The 23,453-nt window shown below is 37.6% G+C and overlaps 1 protein-coding gene across 6 annotated transcripts in view; it reads left to right on the top strand.

The window, feature by feature from the left end:
* Positions 1 to 23,453, top strand: part of fcho2 (FCH and mu domain containing endocytic adaptor 2) — a 136,835-nt gene that overhangs the window by 103,149 nt on the left and 10,233 nt on the right. For 2 of the 6 annotated variants that reach the window (XM_053677247.1, XM_053677249.1), the window contains exons 15-23: positions 3,989 to 4,013; positions 7,978 to 8,023; positions 8,204 to 8,289; positions 10,304 to 10,657; positions 14,536 to 14,651; positions 14,994 to 15,123; positions 15,344 to 15,403; positions 15,705 to 15,816; positions 18,675 to 18,830. In XM_053677247.1, the coding sequence (XP_053533222.1) occupies positions 3,989 to 4,013; positions 7,978 to 8,023; positions 8,204 to 8,289; positions 10,304 to 10,657; positions 14,536 to 14,651; positions 14,994 to 15,123; positions 15,344 to 15,403; positions 15,705 to 15,816; positions 18,675 to 18,830 (1,085 nt within the window). The remainder of the gene's footprint in view (positions 1 to 3,988; positions 4,014 to 7,977; positions 8,024 to 8,203; positions 8,290 to 10,303; positions 10,658 to 14,535; positions 14,652 to 14,993; positions 15,124 to 15,343; positions 15,404 to 15,704; positions 15,817 to 18,674; positions 18,831 to 23,453) is intronic. The other 4 variants (XM_053677248.1, XM_053677250.1, XM_053677252.1 and 1 more) reach the window with 4 other exon arrangements.

The following is a 23,453-nucleotide window of genomic DNA, read 5'->3' as shown; positions in this document are numbered from 1 at the left end:
GAATTGGGGTTAAATAAGATATGGTATCCAATCCAACTACAGTTCCCTCTCTTCTTATTTTTAGGATTGCTGTATACAGTAAACACTAACATCCATCTTGCAGGGGTCAACTTTTTCTTTTTGCCAACCTAAAGTATTGGTTTTGTTCATGTCCTAAATGCCTAAATGTCCTGTTGCCTTTTACACCAATATAACACTTCTGTCAAATGCAAAAGGTGGAAGGCTAAATATAAAGACAGGATCTTAGAAGAAGCCTTTATTTGTCAAATATACATTACAGCACAGTGCAATTCTTTTCTTCGCATATCCCAGTTTGTTAGGAAGTTGGGGTCAGATCGCATGGTCAGCCATGATAATTTGCAGGTGCTTTCTCAGTGATCAGAGTCAATGTTTCATATCCATTTTTATCTTTTTATCACCTGAAATGCTTCCTTGGCTTCTTCTGTCCAAGTTAATGTTTCACTGGATTTTGGGTCACCTTTAAGTAGGTGGTGTAGAGTGGTGTGGAGTGAAATGCGCATTCAACCCAGTGTCGGTTGAACCCAGAAAAGAAAGCTTTCACCTATGTAGGGAGTGGAGTGTTTTGACTCGCAGTGCTTTACTCATGTAGCATCTCTGTGTCTTGGTGTCAGCTTTTGTCCCAGATACACCACTTCCTGTTTGACCAGTTAAGCTTTTCTCCTGCTGGCTTTGTGTCCCTTTCTTGCAAGGAAGACCAAAAGTGTTTGAACATACTTTTTATTTTGTTCCTCTGTTCCTGAAGCAACCAATAGGTCATCAACATATTGCAAGGTCTTGGAGCTGAGACAGTTTATGATCTCCATTAAATGTTTCCTCAATGCCTGATGGTACAAAGTTGGAGAGTTATGTAGCCCTTGTAGCAGGTGTGTCCAGATATATTGCACTTACAGACTTTTTCAGAATGCCATTCACTTCGAGCTCACTGACGATGGCCAGCACCCCTTTTTTGACTTCTGAGTTGATGGGGTACTGTCCTGAAAATGGAGGTGCGTTGACTTTGAGCTTAACTGTTTCCATTTGAAGAAGTTCATTTTCATTCTTAGATTTAGTCCAGATTAGATGATCATGGAACACAGGAGGTTCTGTTTCCACATTTCTGCGCTACAATGAGGGTCGTTTGTTCTTTGGGAAATCAATGGATTCAGCAATGTCCATTTCTCAAACATTACCAGTGACTTTGCCTTGCAAAAAATGGGTATGCGTTGTGCTGGGACCAATGATCAGGGGAAGTGAGTCAGTCTTTGGGATTGAAAATTGTGTGCCATCAGCTTCTGTGGATAGAATTGTTTTTTCAGTCAGAGGAAATGCATATATATTGTCCACAGTGGTTATCTGTGCCCCATGTGCACAAGAAAGTAAAATTGTGTTTCTTGAATACCCACTAGAACTGTTAAATACAAACCATCTTCTTTTTGTTTGAGGGCAGCAGAGATAGATTACAATGAGGAGTGTTCTAAAAATTTGGCTGTCGATAAGTTGGCCTAGAGTCCAGTAGGTGGCACTGAGTGCCTTCAGGAAGAGACTGGAAGTGCTCCACCATATTATCAGCAGGGGGCACACTGGCTACAGCACAGCTTTCAGCTGCTTTCTTTTCCCTGCATTCTCTGGCCAGGATCTTTGCAGCATTGGCAGGTTCCAACTCTCCTCTATGTTTTTTCCACTTTTGATCACTGTTTCCTTCATCCTCATCTCATGGCTGCGAGGCAGATACTAGCATGACTCGGTACTTCCCCTTCTCAGCTGCTTCTACTTGTAGTGCAGCCAGACAAATTTGAAAGTTTATTGTGCTCGCTCTGAGTTTGAGCAGCTACTTTTTACCTTGAAGAACAGATTTTCTGATGGGGTCATCTAGATACATGCTGATCAGAGGGATAAGTGAGGAGCCGTCTCTTATCCATTAACATACTGTGTTCCCTAAAACACTTTTTCAGTCTCTGTCTGTAATCTTCAATGGACTCATTCGTTTCTGTGAACAGGCTTTACCCAGTTCTTACAGGGTACCCAGTTTCATTCTGTCCTCTGGTTTTGCCCCAGCAAAAACACTTCATAAATATCTCTCACATCCATATTGTCTACTTTGTACACTTTCCAGGCTGTTCTTCTGGCACAACTGTGGTTATGGCTCATTCCATCCAGCAGGTCATCAAGATTGATCCAGGCTCACAGTCACCATAAATTTGTCTTTTACACCAGAATAACAAATGCAAAAGGGTGGAAGGACAAACCTGGAGACAGGATCTTCACCATAGATTAATTTCCTTTGCAAGTTCTTCAGATGGAGAATTACATGAGAGTTTGGTTTTGGCATTGTCACACAACTTCTCCCTTCCTGCCTAACTAAATGTGTGAAAGCCTACCCAACATATAACAAGTACATAACCAATATATAACAATCGGCATAAAGAGAATAAAACATATTTTAAGCATAAGAGAAAGGAAAGTAAATTTAAAGAATTCCACACTAAATGCTAGTATTAACTTATGAAATATTTACATGTCAGCCAAAAGATCTGTATTCACTGACTACGTTTACATGGACAACAGTAATCTAATTATTGACCTTAATCTGAGTAAGATAATAATGTGATTAAGGTGTTTACATGAGTCGCTTTTAGAATACTCCTGTCATGTTCCCGTTTTACATGTTTTAGAACATAATTGGATTAACAGTCCGCGTCATTACGTCACCGCGCCACGCCGTCCGACGTCCCTCCAGAATTTCACGTATCAACATACAGTTCGTCTTCGTTATGGTACCGTATACAGTTTTAGTTTTTTTACGAACGCTTTAAGTGCAGTTAATTATTTGTCATGCTATACGTGCCAACTGCTTGAAGCGGTGGGTGTGTCCCAAATCGCATAGTTACCGTCTATATAGTAGCCGAGATACATGTATTTTTTCCCACTACAGGCCTATAGTAGGAAAGTATGCGATTTGGGACACAGCCGAAGTCTCTTGTTTGCCGTAAAACGTAAAACTGCCGTGTGTGATCGTGTCCTGTCGCAAAATGCGGTGAAAACTCCCACACGACGTTCATAATGTGATTAAGGTGTTTACATGTCACTACTACATGTCCATAATGCGACTAAAACAGGAGTACTCCACCTGTCTTAATTAGATTATTGCTTACTTCGATTATGACCTTAATTAGATTAAGGTAAGTAAAAATTGCTGTTTACATGGTAGTTTCTTAATTAGAGTATGGTCTTAATCGGATTAAGAGTGGATTATTGTTGTCCATGTAAAGCTACTGTTTGTCTTCTGTTTGGCTCTCATTTTAACTGTTCCAGAGTTGTTGTGAATTATTGGGAATTTTTTTCTTCCCATTCTTCATTTCACTCATATTCTCCATTGAACCCATTTGTCACTCAGAGCTTCTGAGATTGGATCAGGTGTTTTTTTTCTTTGTGTGTCCATTCCCACAGCTTTCTTATGTCGTTTAACACCTTAGATTTTATGTTTTATAACTGACATTTTTTAAACTGTAATATGAATAATACATTCTATACCGTCAGACAGATGAGTAGGGTTACTATATTGCAGTTGATTGTTTAGTAGTCCTTTCATTTAATCTGTGTTTTTGCACCACTGATAAACTGAATATATTTGGATTTGTTTGTATCAGAATGTTATAGTTATATTTTATTCGATTTTTGGTCTTATTATCACTAGGTTTAGATACATAATATTTTTTTACTTTTTGGGGACATTTGACTTTTACAGCAACAAAACAAAAAAAATTACAAAACAGCATCTTTATTTAAAACCAGCGTGAAAAGGTTTCCTCTTGCTGACTGAGGTTAAGTTTAGGATTATGTTAAGGTGTAACGGAAGGCTCTCACAAGCATAATAAGACAAACGTGTGTTTGTGTGTGTGTTTTCTCTTGGACGACACAATACTTCATGTCCTTTGTTATTTTCCTAACTCTTTATTTCTCTCATTAATTAATGTCTTTTCATTTCCAGGTCCACATGAGGAGGAACCAGTCTAGTGAGTAGTCTTTTTTTCCTGCTCCCATCATTCCACTATCACTACTCTAAAAGTTTGACTTTGGAAAGCGTGCACCATTTTTATTTCTCTTTCATTTTCATTAATTTTCTTGGCACCTCCTTCATTTCTCTTGCAAGCCTTCCAGAGCTAGCTCATGCCATGAGAAAATAAATTCCACCCAATGAACCCATGAACAAGATAGGTGAACAAGATTAATTACATAATCATATGCTTGCTAAATTTTTTTGTAGTACACATTAGTTTCTTGTGTAACTGTGGTTCTGTGAACTGAAGACAACTGTCAAGGGTAGTGAGAATGATCAGGATACCTTTTTGTGCACATGCAGTTACAGTTACAGTTATATAGTGCTCTTTTAAACAATCAAAGCACTTTACATAGTATTGGGGGGGGGGGGGGGGTGTACTCCTCAACCACCACTAGTGTGTAGCATCCACCTGGATGATGCAACGGAAGCCATAGTGCACCAGAACGCACACCACACACTAGCTATTAGTGGACAGGAGAGAGTGATGTAGCCTATTTAGAGATGGGGATTATTAGGTCGGACATGATAGAGAAGGGCCAATGGGGGACTTTCACCAGTACACAGTGAGGACCACAGAGAGTCAGGATCTTGGTTTAACTGTGCTGTTTTTACAGTATAGTGTCCCAGTCACTGTACTGGGGCATTAGGCTCCAGACAGACCACAGGGTGAGCACCCCCTGCTTGCCTCACTAATACTACTTCCAGCAGCACCCTTAGTTTTCCCCAGGAAGACTCCGATCCAGGTACTGGCCAGGTTCAACCCTGCTTAGAATCAGTGGGAAACCAGGCGAGAACTGCAGGGAGTTATGGCTCTGGCTTATAGGCATTCATGCTGACATCTTCCAGCAAAGTCAGGAAGTTTTTTTTGACATATTATTTGCAATAAATTCCTCTGTCATGCAGGCTTTTCCCCCTGGAACTACTTGCTGATTTAGCACTAGTTATGAATGAAAATGAAATCTGCTGGTAATAAGGAGTTTATAGAAACACTTGTAACTTGCATTCTATTTCACCCCTCCTAACTGCCAGGGGTATTGAGAATCACCTTAATTGGACTAGAACTGTAAACCTGTTCATAAATGATAGACATGCTGAAAGAACTGGGATGGTAAACTTGTCGAGTTGGGTGAGGCCCAGGTAGCAGCAGCACATTTCTAAGTAATGCCACACACTTCTAAGTAATCTATTCCCCGTGATAGATGAACAGTCGGACGCCGCCATTCTGTCTAAATAATACTGTAGGTTGGCATAACAATGTGTTCATGGAATGCTACAAGGTCAATTGATTGGTTTACAAAATTGTGTGATATGACTTTGGGTACTACATTTGGAATCATGTAGTAATAAAGATGTTTGGTGAAGTTCAACAGCTGCATTTTGTAGGATACTTTTGGGAATAACTACTATAGTTCAACCTTAGCAAACAGCTTGTTATGGAGGTACCACCTAGTATATCAACAACTAAGTAGATTAATTAGTTGGTCAAAAATGTTTTTTTTTTGTTGTAATTTTTAGGCAGTTGAAGATTGGAAAGACACTATTATACCATTCAGTCTTTTTGGATATAAGAGTCTATGGCAACATGGCACATCTTGACTTGGCAATATTGTCCCACTTTTTCTTGCAAAAACATTCTAGAAAAACTAGATCTCTCAAATTGTAAGGGCATCTCCTGTGCACAGCCTGCTTCAGGTCACCCCATAGATTTTTAGTTGTATTCATGTCTGGGCTCTGGTTAGATCATTCAAAATCAATGATCCAGATTCCTTTATTAGTTTGAGTGCATTCTTTGGGTTGCCATGCTCCCATTTCAATTCCTTTTCATCTTCAGCTTACTACAAGCCTGAAGGTTTTGCACTATAATCGACTGAAATTTGTTGCTATTCATGATTCCCACCAGCTTGATAAAAGCCCTAGTTCTGCCTGAAGAAACACCACCATGCTGCACCATGGATATTTTTTTCTTCTGGTGACATGCTTTATTTTGCATCTTTAATACCTTTTGGAATGATGGGATTATTATAACTTTTGGAATTGGTCTCATCAGACCATAACACATTTTGCCACATGGATTGGAGTGATTTAGTTGGGCTTGATGTTTTTTTGTGAGAAAGGGGTTCCGTCTACCCACCGTACCCCATAAGCCAGACAAGTAAATAATACAAGAGATTGTTGTCACATGCAGAGAGTAATTGGTACTTGTTAGATATTCCTGCAGCTTTCCAACCTCCCTGGTAAGTGTTTTTTTTTTTTCCTTGTGTTATGACCCGGTCTAGATTGGGCCGCAACATACAATAAAATAAAGAAAAGGGTTGGAGAGACCAGGATTGCGGTTGCTTTGTTTTATCTTCACCTTTTCATATATATATATATATATATATATATATATATGTATGTATATATATGTATGTATATATATGTATGTATATCCCATGCCCCGGGATGGAGACTGACAAGGCTTAAGTACACCTCTGGAAACGTGCAGCCATCCAATCCTCTCGCACAAGGCCGGCGCAGGCGTGGACAAGATGTGATCATCCAGTAACAAGCTGGAACATGATGCCTACAGTAGGCGGGGCCTAGAGAAGGGGGAGGAGACAAATGAAACCCGTTCCACCACCGACATAGACACACAAATGGCACATAGAGCAAATAGAAACACATTGGAGAACGTAACACTTGTCCTTTTGTAAATTTTGGAGGGACTTCCTGTTCTTGGTAATGTTACTGTGGTGCTCCATTTTCTCCACTTGTTGTTGATGGCCTTCACAGTGTTCCATGGTACAAATAATGTCTTGGAAGTTTTTTTGTACCCCTCTCCTGATCAATTCCTTTCAACAGTGAGACCCTGTACAGTCTTTGTCAGCTCTTTTCAGATCATGGCTTCAGCAGTCAGATGAAAATCCTACAGAAACAGCTGGCCTTTATTTTGGGTTAATCAGAATAATTGCATTGATGACAGCTGTATGATAATTACTTTTGAACTTGAGATTGAATGTGATTAGGTCATTCCTGAACGAGGCCACATCCCCAATTATAAAAGGGTGTGCACACTCATGCAGCACGGTTATTTTAACTTTTTTATTTTTTCTATTTTTCCCTAAAATGTTTCTGATTGTTTTTCACTTACTTTTTTATAAGTAGTTTTTAAGTTGTTGTTTTTAAAAAAAATTATTTTTATATTTCACATTGAGGGTGGGAAAAGTTCTGACATGATTTATCTTGGTTTAATGTTTTTCATCACAAAAACTTGCCATTTTAACAGGGGTGTGTAGACTTTTTATATCCACTGTAAGTGGTTTAAAAAACAAAACAAAACTACAAGTGGTTTTGGGTTTATGGTGTTAGATGTTTGTGCAATAAATCTTTCACGGAGTGAATGGAGCGTTACAGATTCCTACTGTAGTTTATACCACACTTTGTTTGCAGTAGACCCTGAATCCTTTTGTACAGTTAAAAAGAATTTACTTAATGAAACATTTGTTTTCTGTTTCATATTTTGATTAAAATATATGTGGCTTAGAGCAGTGGTTCCCAAACTTTTCCAGGGCAAGGCCCCCCAAATGGCATTAACATTTGACCGAGGCCCCCCTTTTGCAAGATGTCTTTAAAACACATTAAAAATACAGACTTCTGAATATATCCCCCTTTTTTTATTGTTAATAATTACATCTTGCATCTTTACATTACATTACATTCGGAATTGATTGTGTGTGTGTGTGTGTGTGTGTGTGTGTGTGTGTGGTTGTCTGAGAGTGAGAAAGAGAAAATCATGTATTTATTTATTTTTCCCACCAAATTGTTGAGGCCCCCCCGGCGGCCCCCACTTTGAAAACCACTGGCTTACAGGACTTGAAGTGGACAGCTGGGAGGAAATTTTGGTGCTCCTATTAACTAGACTGCATTCTCTCCCTCAGGTGATGAGTTGGTAAGGTCCAGAACACAGCAAGCGTCATATACGGAGTAAGTCTTATTCAAGCTTCAAGCAGTTTCCTATAATAGTGTAAGCGAACAGGAAGGGACTCTATCACTCATTGAATTATTTTTTGATTGCTATTTGTACAGCACATAATCATCTCTTATGAGAGTAGCTAGAGGAGGAAATTCCAGTGTTTCTTATCACCAACTTCTTCTATTGATTAGTAGACTGACCAGCAATGACCTGCTATCTCTGGATCCATTTGGCCCAAATCTCTCTGGTGCCACTTCCACTGTGTCCTCCTCTGCAGGTAACACTGCGTTTGTTTTGTTATGTTTGTTTTCTGATACTAGTAACAATATTATTCATTTAAAAATGCAGCATTTTTAAAACAGGTTTACAAAACACTATACACACTGAATAAAACAATAATCAAATAAAAAGTTATGTAATAAAAAGAAAAAATTAAGATGACAACAAAAGACAATTAAAAGATGGTAGAGAGGTCAATCATGTGATCTCACACGTCTTGTACATCCCGTACACTAGGCTTACCACTGTGAGGTAACAGTGAGATGCCCCAATTTAAATGCATGGTGTTCATGCCAATTCCATCCTTACGAAGGAGACCACTATGTTTACCACTTTACTATTTTACCACTGTGTAACTGTTAGTGAGGTTTTCTATTCAATACTTTTGCTGAAAGAATAATAGTGTGAGGAAAAAAAATAAAGTAAAGTAACAAATGTACAAATAACATTTGACTTAAGAATAAAATACAATAAAATATGACAATAAATATTAATATAGAATTATCAAATTCAGTATTGACTAAGTGTGTCTTGAGTTTCTGAGTGTCAGTCAACCTCTGGATTGACAGGACAAAGTCAACATGTAGGACTAAGGGACCATCTCTGAAATGTCAAGTATTAGTGATGTGCAGAGGAACGTCAAGCTCTAAGGGGTTGTACTTCATTTAGCTTTGTACTCATGCAATAGGTTTTTTATGTAGCTTAAAACCAGGCACAGTCAGGTGTTAACAGATGGGAGAGATAGAATATTCATAATAATAATTGCTGTTTGCCACAAGTCCCTACAAAGTCAGGAACATCCTGTTTTTGCCCTCACTTCAAGAGTGCACAGGCTTATAACCCTATTGCAATATATGGTAACTCATTCAATATTTTCCTGCATCTTGCAGACTCTAGGAAGTCTGTCTTAATGCTGACCTTATGCATTATTGATACTGTGCCCATGCTGGTGAAAAGGTCTTGGCTTTCCCCATTCTCATCATTTACTAGAAACTAGAAAGTTTGCTCAAGCTACTATTGTCACAAAAACCCTCGAAGCAGCACTGCTGTTGTAGCTGGAGTTTCTCAAAATACTTTCACCATCTCATAGACCCTGCGTTACAGTTATCCAGTGTTCTTTTATTATTCTTCTGTTTATTTTGTATACAGTCCCTTCCAAAAAGTATTTGAACAGCATAGCCAGTTCTTTTGTTTTTGCTATACACTGAATACATTTAGGTTTGAAATCAAAATGTGAATGAGACAATAGACCATAATATCAGCTTTCATTTTCTGATGTGTGTTAAACAATTTAGAGCTTGGTACCACTGGTGGCAGACCACCCAGATTTTTGGTAACCAAAGGTAAAGGAATAGATAGTCTAAAAGTAAATAGCACTTAAAATTTGATTGTTGCTTTGTTCTTTTGTGATGATCTATCCATGTTCCACTCACTCTCTCAACCTTTCCTGCATTTTGCATTTGTCCCTGCATTTGTCCCTGTATTTTACATACATTTATGACAGTACAAGCTGTTGACCTTGACTGTAGTGATGAAGCAGAATTCCTCCATCTAGTAACTGCAAGCTTTAATTTCTGGCTATAGGTCATCTGTGGCAGTAGGTCATGGATAGTATAAGTACGTAACCAGTTGCTTTGTGTGTATATGGTATACATTATTAATTGTTAAATATGTTGCTTACAATTACCACCCATACATTTATTCATGGCTTGTTTTAGACAACATAGAAGTGCTAGTTAGATTGTTAACATGACCAACATGTTTTCAGAGGGCAGTGTAAATGAGCACACATATCTCAAGAATCTCCCATCCAGGGCTGTTCCTAAGGTAGAGCTGAGCAGTCTTACTATTGCACTCTGGTTTATGGCTATATAATTATTATCCACAATTAACTGCCATCTATGGTGGTTTGAGGAGCCTGTGTGACAGGCAAATGCCCTCACCTTTCTTCCAGTCTTTACATTCAAATCTGCTTTTTCCATTGCTTGTTCCTCCCTCCTCTATAATCACAGATGAGCTTTTCATTACCGTCCACCCATCTCCACCCAGAGCCATGAGCACTTCTCCAATCCTTATCAAAAATCCAGGGGATGCTGTGACCCACAATACTCCACTCAGCTATCCAAACACTGGTATCAGTCTACTTTCTTCCTGGACTCAGAACCAGTTGGTGGCTTTTGTGCCTTTTGGTGGGCTAACCTGTTCTAACCAGGAAAGACCTCGGTCAGTGCCCATTTACCAGCATGCCAAACCCCCAACAGGCAAAGCTGCAGATCCCTTTATTAGCATGGGCCAGAAGAAGGAAAGCCCTCTATCTGGGATGGAGGACCATGCCATGACACCCACAGCTGGCCATATGCAGGATGGTAATGCAGAAGAATAATTATGCCAAGCATGCCATCATTTCAGAGCACAAAATAATGCTTTGTATGACTATAGTAATTTAACATGGGTTAGTGAAACTGTGTTTTTTATAGCATATTGTGTTTACATAATTTTTAATGCATTAAAAAGTTGTTTGCATAAGGTTTATTATTTTATAGTCAGCAGTTTTTAATCCAGTGGTTCTCATGAGTAATACACTCCTTTCTCTTGCTGAGTTTGGCTGTAATGCCTAAACCTGATTATTCATGCTATCGATAGAAGGAATTAAGATGAAAGAAAGATTAACTGATCTTGCTAAAAATGTAATTAATTATCGGTTGATTACTTGGTTGATTGCATAATTGATTGATTGATTGATTGATTGATTACTACTACTACTCCTACTACTACTAATAATAATAATAGAATTTTGAAATGATTTTACAAAGATGAGCAAAGCCGTTTTGGGTGTTAACTGTAACTGGCTGATGATTTTATAGGAGCAAAAATAGTCCTTCTAATTTGATTAATTATTTCAATGTTTTTTAAATTATATCTGTTATGTTATATTTTTTAATACTATAATTTGTTTTATTTCTTTTTACATTGAGTATTGTATTATTATTTTTTAAAATTCTCCAGTTAAGTTCTAAAAAATGTTAAGCTGTAAAAAAAGAAATTTTGCCTTTTAATGTTGCATGTTCTGGTTAGACCTATTTGCCAATTTCACTGGTTGATTGTGACCAATGACTATATATATGGGTGGACTCAAAACAGTGGTTAAAAGTGAACCCAAAATGTCTCTGAGGTCTCTCGTGGCTGGCTGTAGGACAGTTTTAACCCTGCCCATTCCTTTGTAATTGAATGGAGCATATGCCAAATTTACATTTTAAGTTGCAGCCCCACAAATAATTTTTGGGAATAATTTTCCAAGTTCAGTTGGCCTTGATATTTTCCCCAATATTTTCTTTATGAAAAGTGCATTTTATAGATGTTGTTTGGTGATAATTAAAAGGGCATGATTAATGAGGTGATTGGCAGTTTGGGACATGACAGTCAAGTCTCATGAATACGCAGGCACTTTTCAACATGCACCTGAAGCTCTTGACAGTTCTGTAGTAAAGCCATGTCTTGTTATTTGATAAACTGTTCTGTCAGACCCTCAGCAGGAGTTCTTTGCAATTTTTCTGGTATGTTGATCATTACCATTCGATGGGTAACTTACTGCAGGTGTCAGAGCTAGATGGAAATCATGGAGTGCAGCAATTTTTTTCCCTCAAAAAAAAGAAAAAGAATGTGTTGAGTGTAAATATTGACTGCTGTTGTCCATATATTTTCAGTTGGTACATTACATTAGCTACTTAAATTTACCTTACTTTGATTAACATGATGGATTAGACAATGTCAGCTAGCTAGCAAATAGTAACTCTGTCAGTTATGACTCAATTGATAAATAAAATTCCTGATAAGAGTGAAATTAATATACATAAGGTCTAGACAGGCCCATAAGTATTTGGACAGAGACACAATTTTTGTCATTTTCTCTGTACACTATCACAGTGGATTTGAAATGAAGCAATCAAAATGTGAATGAAGTGTAGACTTTCAGCTTTATTTCAAGGGTTTTAACAAAAATATTATTAATACAGCCATTTGTTACAGAGTCCCTCCATTTTCACAGGCTCAAAATTAATTGGACAAACTAACATAATCATAAATATTAGGATTATTTTTATGCCCATGCCATAACACTCCCGCCACATGTTTGACAGTTAACGTGGTATGCTTTGATCATGAGCCCTTCCTTTCCTTCTCCATACTCTTCTCTTCCTATCATTCTCGTACAAGTTAATCTTGCATCAAAACTGGTCAGGCTTTTTATTTATTTATTTTTAAAGATTTGTTTAAGCAAAGTCTAATCTGGCCTTTCTGCTCTTGAGTGTTACCAGTGATTTGCATCTTGAGGTAAACTATATTTACATTCATGAAAGCATCTCTTGATTTTAGACTTTAACAATGATACACCTACCTCCTCCAGAGTGTTCTTGACTTGGCTAGATGTTGTGAAGGGGTTTTTCTTCAACAAGGAAAGAATTCTGTGAGCATCCACTTTAGTTGTCTTCTGTGGTTTTACAGATCTTTTGGTGTTGCTAAGCTCACCAGTGCATTCCTTTTTAAGAATGTACCAAATTGTTTCTGCTATCTCTCTGATAGGTCTGTTTTGGGTTTTTTTCAGCCTAATGATGGCCTCCTTCACTTGCATCGACACCTCATTGGACCATATTGAGAGTTCCCATGAACCAAATGCAAATTCAACACTTGGAATCAACTCCAGACCTTTTATCTCCTTAATTTGTCATGAAAAACAAGGAAACAGGCCACACCTGGCCACAAAAGTGCTTGTCAATAGTCCAATTACTTTTGTGCCTGTGAAAATGGAGGACTCTGCAAAAAATGGCTATAATTCCTAAACGGTTAATGCAATATTTTTGTTAAACCCCTTGAATTAAAGCTGCAATAACATCTTGATTGCTTCATTTCAAATCTATAGTGGTGGTATACAGAGACAAATTTAAGAAAATTGTGTCACTGTCAAATACTTATGGGCCGGACTGTACATGTGCAAATTATACAACTATGAAGTTGCAGATGTGCTGTTCCACCGGCTGTATCTACTCTGCATGCTCTTGCTCCAAGGTCTCTTCTGGGCAGGCTCTGGTTCCAGCTTTTTCCAGCTGTACAAATTCAGTCAAAGATTACTTTAATTTCGACTGAAAAAGTCTTCAAATTCGCAACTGTCTAATTTATGAAGCTGGATACGAATGGATTTTATTCTTAAATCATTTGTAAAAGCATTTACACAAGAAAATAATGTAAATTCGGAAAATCTTTTGCATCCTACTCATACTCCTGAGTGTGTGTGTAAATCTACGCATATGAATACTAACTAATGTAAGCATTGATTGATTGGCTCATATAATTTGCAATGAGTTACTGTGCTTTTATATATGGATTACACTGTCAAGTTAACATTGCCTATTTATTTTAATTACACACACAAATTTAATATTTTTATTGGCATTAAAGAAATTTTAAATATAAAATATTAAGGTAGCAAGTCAACCTAAATCCTAAAGAAAAATAAGACTACTCCTTCAAGTAAGAATAAATGCTGCCTTATAAAAGTATGGCAAACCATATTGTAAACCGAGGCAGTACAAATGGCAGAATTGATAGTACTGGAAGAGTTAGCACATGCTGTGCATTAGAATGAATGGATATTTATGGTAAACTGTTTTTTGGGGGGGTTTTCCCCCAGAGGATGAAAGCTGGCTCATAAATCAGTTCTGCTGACAAAATGATCCTGTGTCATTCCTATGCATGACCAAAGATTTCTGTAATAAACGGGAGAAATTAAGAAATCCATTTAATTGACATAGCAAACTTTTTCCACCTTTTTGCAGTGATTGGCTGATAAATTCTTCTTTAAATTATTTTTAGTAATCATTTTGTGTGTTCCGCTCTTTGAGCTTCAGCTTTTATGGAGTTTTGTAGGCATAACTAAATACAAATCAGCTGGTAATTTATGGGTGATTGCCATTTCTCAACATACATGCATGAATACAAAGAAAATTTGAATTTCCAGAACTTTTACACACAACTTTATTAAAATGATTGATAAATGAGACCCGTTGGGAGTAAATGCCACTATGTTGTCCACTCAAACATACTACCATTGGTTGTGACTCATATACTTTGCTGCATGCTTGTGCAATGTTTTCAGATGTGTTTTAAAGTATTGGCTGTTTTCTAGCCCACTCCAACAGTGAAAGTCATAGCTTATTATTTTACCTCTATTGTGTCTCTTTGTTCCACACAGTTCCTTCCTCTAACAGACCCCCAACCCCTCTGGGTACAGCAGCAATAGTTCCTCCACCTCGACCCTTGTCCCGGCCCAAACTGCCTGCAGGAAAACTGACTGGCATCAATGAGATTGTGAGTACATTTCTAGTTTTATTTGATTATGTGCTGTTATTTTACCATCTTCAAATATCAGCAATGAAAAAAAATTAAGCTAAACTTTAAATACACAATCTTTATCAAATATTTGAATGGTTATAGAATCATTTTATTGCTCCCTTGATAAAACTCTGCATGAAAATACACCACTGTGGTCATTACAAATTAATTATTACTTGACTTAATATATTGGTGTATTAATGGATTATTTATTGTGTTTGGAGAACTGGTCTGTTAATTAAGTATTATATTTAATGTATTATTATTATTTTTTTAGATAATTAAGTTGTTTACCTGTTGTTTTATTTCAAACTAAAGGCACGGCCCTTCAGCCCTTCTATGGCAACCAGCTCTAGTCCTTTGCCTACTGCTCCTCTAGCACGAGCCGAAAGCTCCTCCTCTCTGAGCTCTAGCACCTCACTGAGCGCGAGTAACACACCCACAATTGGTGAGAAATCCATACCCACTCATTCTCTGGCAATATGCATCTATCATAAAATCTCACTGGAGGAAAGGAATGCAACCTCACACGTTGTTAATCATCAAATTATTTTACCCATTCGTTTGATTATACATCCTTTTACAACATTCTCTCTCTCTGTGGGTTTTGTCATTGCTTTTCTTTTGATTTCTGGTTTGGATTTCATCTTTTTCATTGATGCTGTAAGAGGATGATGTGTTTGTGGCGAAACTGCCCACGTTTGAGAAGAGGTGTGAAACTCCAGCAGGTAACATGCCTTATGCGGCAAACTGGAAAAGGGTTATTTTTGTTTGTTTGTTTGTTTTAACTTACAAACTAACTTCATTGACTCCTCATTGGTCAGCCGTTTCATGTGACCTGTACTAAATTCAGTGCTCACCATCTTAACTACATAATTCCACTTCTTTTCATTGATTGCCTGTGCTGTGCTTAGCACATTTCTTGGGTTTGAGCATGATATTGAATGCCATACAATTTGTTTTTTTCCCTATATATCTATTTTTTCAATGTCTTTTTTTTCCTTTCCCCTCTACCTTCCTTGCTCCTAGGGACATCTCGTGGCCCCAGCCCAGTCACATTAGCATCCCAGGATTCACTTCCCATAGCTGTTGCTTTCACAGAGTCAGTTAATGCCTACTTCAAAGGAGCTGATCCCAGCAAGTGAGTTCTTGTGTTTGAGGTGTAATCTGTACTCTACACATAACAAATGGCTGTTGTTGCATAAGAGCATATGTGTGACATGGTGGCTATGACAGCCTGGATCTGCTGCTCAAATAATAGCACATCATTCTTCTGTACTTCTTTATCAAGTCAAAAAAGTCTGAGTTTATTGAATGCAGTATAGATAATGAAAATATTGTCTGATTTAACAGAGACATATTTGAAGAAGAGACTTAACCATATTTTAATCCCATTGAATCATTATGCATTTACCTTTAGCTATTAAATAAAGTATACTCCTATACTAGAGCTAGACAATGTGAAAAATAAATATGAGGAAAGCAACCTTGGCTATTGCTTTTGGTGAAGCACCAGTTAATGAGGTTTGCCTTTTCAAATATTCTCTGTATTTGTTCACCTGGCTAGCTCTTAAATAAGTAAAAAGATAGCTTGTGTTTCCACCCTTTGCAACATGTTGTCTACACGGCATGAATATTATTCTCTTCAGTATAATGTTTTTTTGTTTTGTTTTGTTTTTAAAGCGTGCTGACAATATAGACTACCAGGGGTAGCTTATTTTATTTTGTCATATGAACATTGACCAAAACATTGTGAAATATTGTTGTATTTGGGGTTGGAATGTCAAATGGACCCCAGTACACACATGATTAGGTTTAAGTTAATTTTGTTTTCTTACTAGCACACTTTTTAAAATCACTACTGTTAATCTACAATACAAGAGCAACATTGTTTTCACTAACTTAAAATAAGTTATAAAGAGGTAGTGCTAAACATACTTGGTCCTGTTAATCATGAAGTTATCAATGTGGGGTGAACAATTTATTTTAGTAGAATTTAGGTTTGCCAATATCAACAAAAATGACATCATGGGCATCTTGTTTTTTTAATCATGGGCAGCATTATGTTTTTTCCAATGTCTTGGTTATGTATAGTCCCCTCCACTAATATCGGCACCCTTGGTAAATATGAGTAAAGGCTGTGGAAAAATAGTTTTTTGTTTAACCTTTTAATCTTTTGTTAAAAAATTATAAAAATGGATATCAAATAATTGCAAACACAACACAGTTTTATAAAAAAAAAAAAATCTTTCTTAAATATAGGTGTGCAACAATTATTGTCAGCCCTATGAATTCATATGATAAAAATATATTTGAAGTATACCTGGGTGACTGGGAACAGGGAAATTGTTCAACCATGACTTCCTGTTTCATATTGGTATAAATATGAGGTAACACATAGGCCAAATTCCCTTAGTCATTCATAACAATGGGTAAGATGAACGAATATAACTGTAATGTGCGATAAAAGGTTGTTGAGCTTCACAAAATGGGAAGTGGCTACAAGAAAATAGCACAAGCATTGAAAATGCCCATTTCCACCATCAGGGCAATAATTAAGAATTTCCAGTCGACTGGAAATGTTATGAATCAACCTGGAAGAGGACATGTTTCTATATTGTATCAAAGGCACTGTGAAGAGGACGGTACGAGTGACCAAAAAATCTCCAAGGATCACAGCTGGAGAATTGCAGAAGTTAGTTGCGCCTTGGGGTCAGAAAATCTCCAACACTACAATCCAAAGCCTCTACTCTCATCCAAAAACAAACTCGTACATCTTCAGTTTGCCAGACACTAATGGAACCTCAAATGGGATCGGGTTTTATGGTCAGATGAAACCAAAATAGAGCTTTTTGACAATAAACACCAGAGCTGGTTTTGGCACACACAGAGAGGTAGCCGTATGGAAAAGTACCTCGTGTCCATGGTTAAATATGTTTTTCTGCCAGAGGATCTGGACATTTTATTAGGATACATGGCATCATGGACTATCAAATATCAACAGATATTAAATGAAAAACTGACTGCCTCTGCCAGAAAGCTTAAAATGGGCCGTGTTTGGATCTTCCAGCAGGACAATGATCAGAAATATACAGCAAAATCAACACAAAAATGGTGTACTGACCACAAAATATAGGTCCTGCCATTGCCATCCCAGTCCCCTGACTTGAAACCCATAGAAAACCTGTGGGGTGAATTGAAGAGGAGAGTCCACCAGTGTATTCTCCAACCTTGTCAGGCATTATAGGAGAAGACTCAGAGCTGTTATCTTGGTAAAGGAAGGTAGCACAAAGTATTGACTGTAATTGTTGCACACCTATATTTAACAACTCTCTCTCTCTCTCTCTCTCTCTCCATATATATATATATATATATATATATATATATATATATATATATATATATATATATATGTGAGAGAGAGAGAGAGAGAGAGAGAGAGAGAGATAGATAGATAGATAGATAGATAGATAATGTTTTGATGGACCTGTGTTTTGTTTGCGATTGTTTATCCATGAGAGCAGAGTATTGTGAATTTTTTGCACAAAGGTTAAGCAATAAAATTTTTCACAGCTTTCTTTGCTCATATTTACCAAGGTGACAATATTAACTCTGAAAATACGCTTACACCAATGTAGTGCTACCTGCATTATCAACTCTGAAGTTCTTTTTTGCTGTGATATAATACTAATTTAGTCTGTCACCGCAGGTGCTGCCACAGTGACCTATGAAATTGTTAGTTGTAGTAAGTGTATGTCACAAATACTTTCATACTTTTGCAGTGAGCATTTTTAATATGCGATAGAAAATATCATTGATGAAGGTACGGCACAATGTATACGTTTATGTGAATCGGCACCTGTATATCTCAAATGAGGTATACCAGTATTATACTGTACACAGTGTTAAGAGTCCTAACAGCCTAAATTAAAGCCTAAACAGCATTTAATACAATTCATGTCGGTTTAGTCTAGGATTGAGCACTGTCCTCTTTTTTAGGTGCATAGTGAAGATCACAGGAGACATGACACTTTCCTTTCCCAGTGGCATCATTAAGATCTTTACATCCAGTCACTCACCAGCTGTACTCAGCTTCAGACTCAGAAACACTAGCAAACTGGAGCAGATTCTACCAAACCAGCATCTTCTACAAAGGTGCGTTTGCATGTGCTCTCATGCTTAACTAATGGACACCAGAATGATTTTTGTCCCATTTTCTCGCCAGTTTGGGTGTATATGAGCTCACAGACATCCACAACTGGCTAGTGCTGCTCTAATTGACAGGCGAGAACAATGGCATTCCTCCCACCCAGAGAGCACAGACAGTTTTGGATGACTGTGGCATTGTTGGGATTTGAACTTATAATCTCCTGATGATGGGGCATTTCTGTTGCACCACTTGGGAGCCAGAATGAGTTTTACTGATTATGTACAACCCCAATTCCAAAAAAGTTGGGGTGCTGTGTAAAATTTAAGTAAAAGGAAATAAAAACAGAATGCAATGATTTGTAAATCTCATAAACCCGTATGTTATTCACAATAGAACATAGAAAACATATCAAATGTTTAAACTGACGAAATGTACCATTTTAAGAAAAAAAGAAGGTAATTTTGAATTTGATGGTCGCAACACCTCTCAAAAACGTTGGGACGGGGCACAAAAGGCTGGAAAAGTAAGTGTTACTAAAAAGAAACAGTTGGAGGAACATTTTACAACTAATTAGGTTAATTGACAACAGAGTCTCTCAGAAGTAAAGATGGGATGGAATCTGGATGGAAGCATATGTTGCTCTAAAACCTGTATATACCTTTCAGCATTGATGGTGCCTTTCCAGATGTGCAAGCTGCCCATTCCGTAGGGACTAATGCACCCCCATACCATCAGAGTATGGTATGCAGGCTTTTGAACTGAGTGCTGATAAAAAGCCGGATGGTCCCTCTCCTCCTTAGTCCTCTTTAGTTTAGAGGACGTGGCATCCATGGTTTCCAAAAATAATTTTTGCCCTTTCTGGATCTTGTTCACATATGGCTTCTTCTTTACATGATAGAGCTTTAATCAGTGTTTGTGGATGGCACGGTGAACTGTGTTCACAGACAATGAATTCTGGAGGTGTTTCTGAGCCCATGCAGTGATTTCCATTACAGAATCATCCCTGTTTTTAATGCAGTGCTGGCTGAGGACCCGAAGATCACAGGCATGCAATATTGATTTTCACCCTTGTCCGTTGTGCACAGAGATTTCTCTAGATTCTCTGAATCTTTTGACGGTATTATGTACTGTAGATGATGAGATATTCATAGTCTTTGCAATTTTATGTTGAGGAATAGTATTCTGAAATTGTTCCACAAATTGTAGATGCAGTTTTTCGCAGATTGGTGAAACTCTGCCCATCTTTACTTCTGAAAGACTCTCTAAGATACTCTTTTTATACCCAGTCATGTCACTGAGCTGTTGCCAGTTAACCTCCAGCTGTTTCTTTTTAGTAACACTTACTTTTCCAGCCTTTTGTTGCCCCGTCCCCCTTTTTGAGATGTGTTGCGACCATCAAATTCATAATTACCTTATTTTTTTTCTTAAAATGGTACATTTACTCAGTTTAAACATTTGATATGTTTTCTAAGTTCTATAATGTTCTATGCCCCAACTTTTTTGGAATTGGGGTTGTAAAGGCCTGGGAAGGCACATCCTTGTGTTTTCAAAAATGTGAATATGACAAGCAACATTTGGAAAATACTTGGCTGTTTATGATTAGTGCCAATAAAAATTAATAATAATACAATTCTTATAGGATTTTCACAAATAATATGTGTGAACAGTTTTTTGGACAGCTTCTTACTCACCTTTCAGTCACCTATATTCACTTACTCACCTACAGTCAGTTCCATAAATATGGACATAAATAAGTTCTTATTTTAGCTCTATATGAGCTCAACACATGCTTTCCTTTTTAATTTGAAGGTATTTACGTCCAAATCAGGTGAAGTGTAGGAGTTCCAGCACTTTTTTAATTAATAAAAGCATAGGTTGATAGAATTGAAGCAGTGTGTGAAGCAAGCCCTCATAAGGCTGAAAAATCAAAACAAACCCTTGACCGAGATAGCAACCACAAGTGTGGCCAAATCAAATGTTTGATACATTCTTAAAAAGAAAGAAAGCATTGGTGATTTCAGGAACACCAAAAGGCCCGGAAGACTACGGGAAAACAACTGTGGTGAATGGCAGAAGAATTCTTTCTCTGGTGAAGAAAACAAAAACTTTTACAATATCTGGCCAGATCAAGAACACCCTCCAGTACACTCCAGTATCTGTCACAAAGTCAACAATAAAGAGAAGACTTAGAGTAAATACAGAATTTTTACCACACAATGTAGACCATTGGTAAGCCTCAAAAACAGGAAGACCATATTAGAGGCAAGAAAATCTAAAATAGTCTGTCAGTTCTGAAACAACATCCTATGGACAAATGAGACAACTTATATCAGAATGATGATAAGAAAAGAATATGAAAAAGAAAGGGAACTGTTGATCCAAATCAGCATGTACATGTATGGCTGCCAATGGAAATGGATCCCTTTGTATTTATTGATGCTGTGACTGCTGACAAAAGCAGCAGGATGAATTATGAACTTTATAGGGCTATATTATCTGCTCTGATACAGCCAAATGCTTTAAAATGCATTAGATGGTACTTCAGACTGCAGATGGACAATGACCCAAAGCATATTACTTTATACTAGATTAGATTAAATGCAACTTTGTCACAGTGCAGAGTCAATGAAATGCACTTAGCATCTAACTAGAAGTGCAAATAGCAATATGTCTATGTATATACAGTCATGTGAAAAAATAAGTACATCTGAATAGTTGGCTTTTTTGACATATTTGTACAAGCAAACATTTGATCATCTTTGAAACAATGCCGATTAATAAAGTTGATATACTTGAACAAAACCACAAGGAACATTAGCTTTTTCAGTCATTTATTCAACAGAATAAACAGGGCTTTCTTGCATGTACTGCCCATTTCAATCCAGGCTTTTCAATCTAGGCCATTTCATAACCCTCCATTTCTTCTTTTTGAGCCATTCCTTGGTGGATTTGCTAGTCTGCTTAGGATCATTATACTGTTGAAAGGTTCACTTTTGGTTCAACTTCAGCTTTCTTCAAGCACTCTTTGTAGAATTCATAGTTGAATCAATGAATGCAAGCTGTCCAGTCCCTGAGGCAGTGAAGCAACCCACATTATTCCAAAAGGCCTGGTCTTTGCTTATATGCTCATTAGCAAACTGTAGTGGTGGGGCGGCTGTGGTTCAGGTGGTAGACTAATCCACTAATCGCAAGGTTGGCGGTTTGATTCCCGGCCCACGTGACTCCACATGCCGACGTGTCCTTTGGCAAGACACTGAACCCCAAGTTGCTCCCGATGGCAAGTTAGCACCTTGCATGGCAGCTCTGCTACCATTGGTGTGTGAATGGGTGAATGAGACACAATGTATAGCGCTTTGGATAAAAGCGTTATATAAGTGCGCCATTTACCTTTTAGTCTTAGAAAGGCTTTTTCCTGGAACGCCTCTCATGCAGGTCAAATTTGAAGCATGCACTTTGACACCAATAGTTGCAAGACTTACTAGCAGATCATGTGATGAAAATTTGGGGTTCCCATTTTGTGAAAAAGACTTCTTTTTTAGACAGTCTGCTCTTGGGCTGAATTTGCTGTGATGTCCAGTCCTCGACAAATTGGCAGTCATTTGAAATCTGCACCATTTGTAGATTTTTCTTACAGTGGAAAGATGTAGTTCAAATAATTTGGAGATCTTTTTTAATTTTTTGCCAGACTCATAGGCATCCACAACCTTTTTTTTCTGAAGTCCTTATAGAACTCTTTAGATCTTGGCATGATGACACCATACACCTCAATATCAAAGGGAACACCAGACACTAGATGTGAGAGGTTTAATTAAGACAGGCTCCACCTGCACTCCCTGAACAGGTTCTAATCACTAATTTTGAACACCTGATTCACATTTTATGTATTTGAAGGTGTGATAAATGTATAGGTGTACTTTTCCATGTGACTGATCTGTTTTTGTTCATTTAAATTGTGAAAATTACTACAAAATGTCAATTTAATGTCATTTCATACAGTGTATCATCTTTGGCACTGTTTCAAAGAGGATCAAATGTTTGCTTGTCCAAATATGTCAAAAAACTATACTCAACAAAAAAGAAACGTACTCTCACATTTAACTGCTTTTATTTCCAGCAAATTTATTAACATGTTTGTATTAACATAAAAATATTCAACAACTGAGACTATAAACTGAACAAGTTGCACAGATATTTTATAAACAGAAATGGAATAATGAGTCCCTGAACAAAGGGGTCTCAATGTCAAAAGTAGCAGTCAGTATGTGGTGTGTCCACCAGCTGCTTTAAGTTCTACAGTGCATCTCATCCTCATGGACTGCACCAGATTTGTCAGTTCTTGCTGTGAGATGTTACCCCACTCTTCCACCAAGGCATTTGCAAGTTCTCGATGACGTCTGGGGGGACACATGGTTACGTGTAATTTTCCACTGCAAGGCAGCTGTCCTTCCTGTCTCCCTGTAGCATTGTCTTAGGCGTTAAATTACAAACATTGCAGTTTATTGTTCTGGCCACATCTGCAGTACTCATGCCTACTTGCAGCAGGCCTATGGCATGTTCACGCAGGTGAGCAGGCACCCTAGGCATATTTCTTCTGTTCAGAGTCAGTAGAAAGGTCTCTTTAGTGTCCT

Source organism: Ictalurus punctatus, chromosome 28 (assembly GCF_001660625.3).
Source record: "Ictalurus punctatus breed USDA103 chromosome 28, Coco_2.0, whole genome shotgun sequence".
Classification (NCBI taxonomy): domain Eukaryota; kingdom Metazoa; phylum Chordata; class Actinopteri; order Siluriformes; family Ictaluridae; genus Ictalurus; species Ictalurus punctatus.
This window is presented reverse-complemented; position numbering and strand designations above follow the sequence as displayed.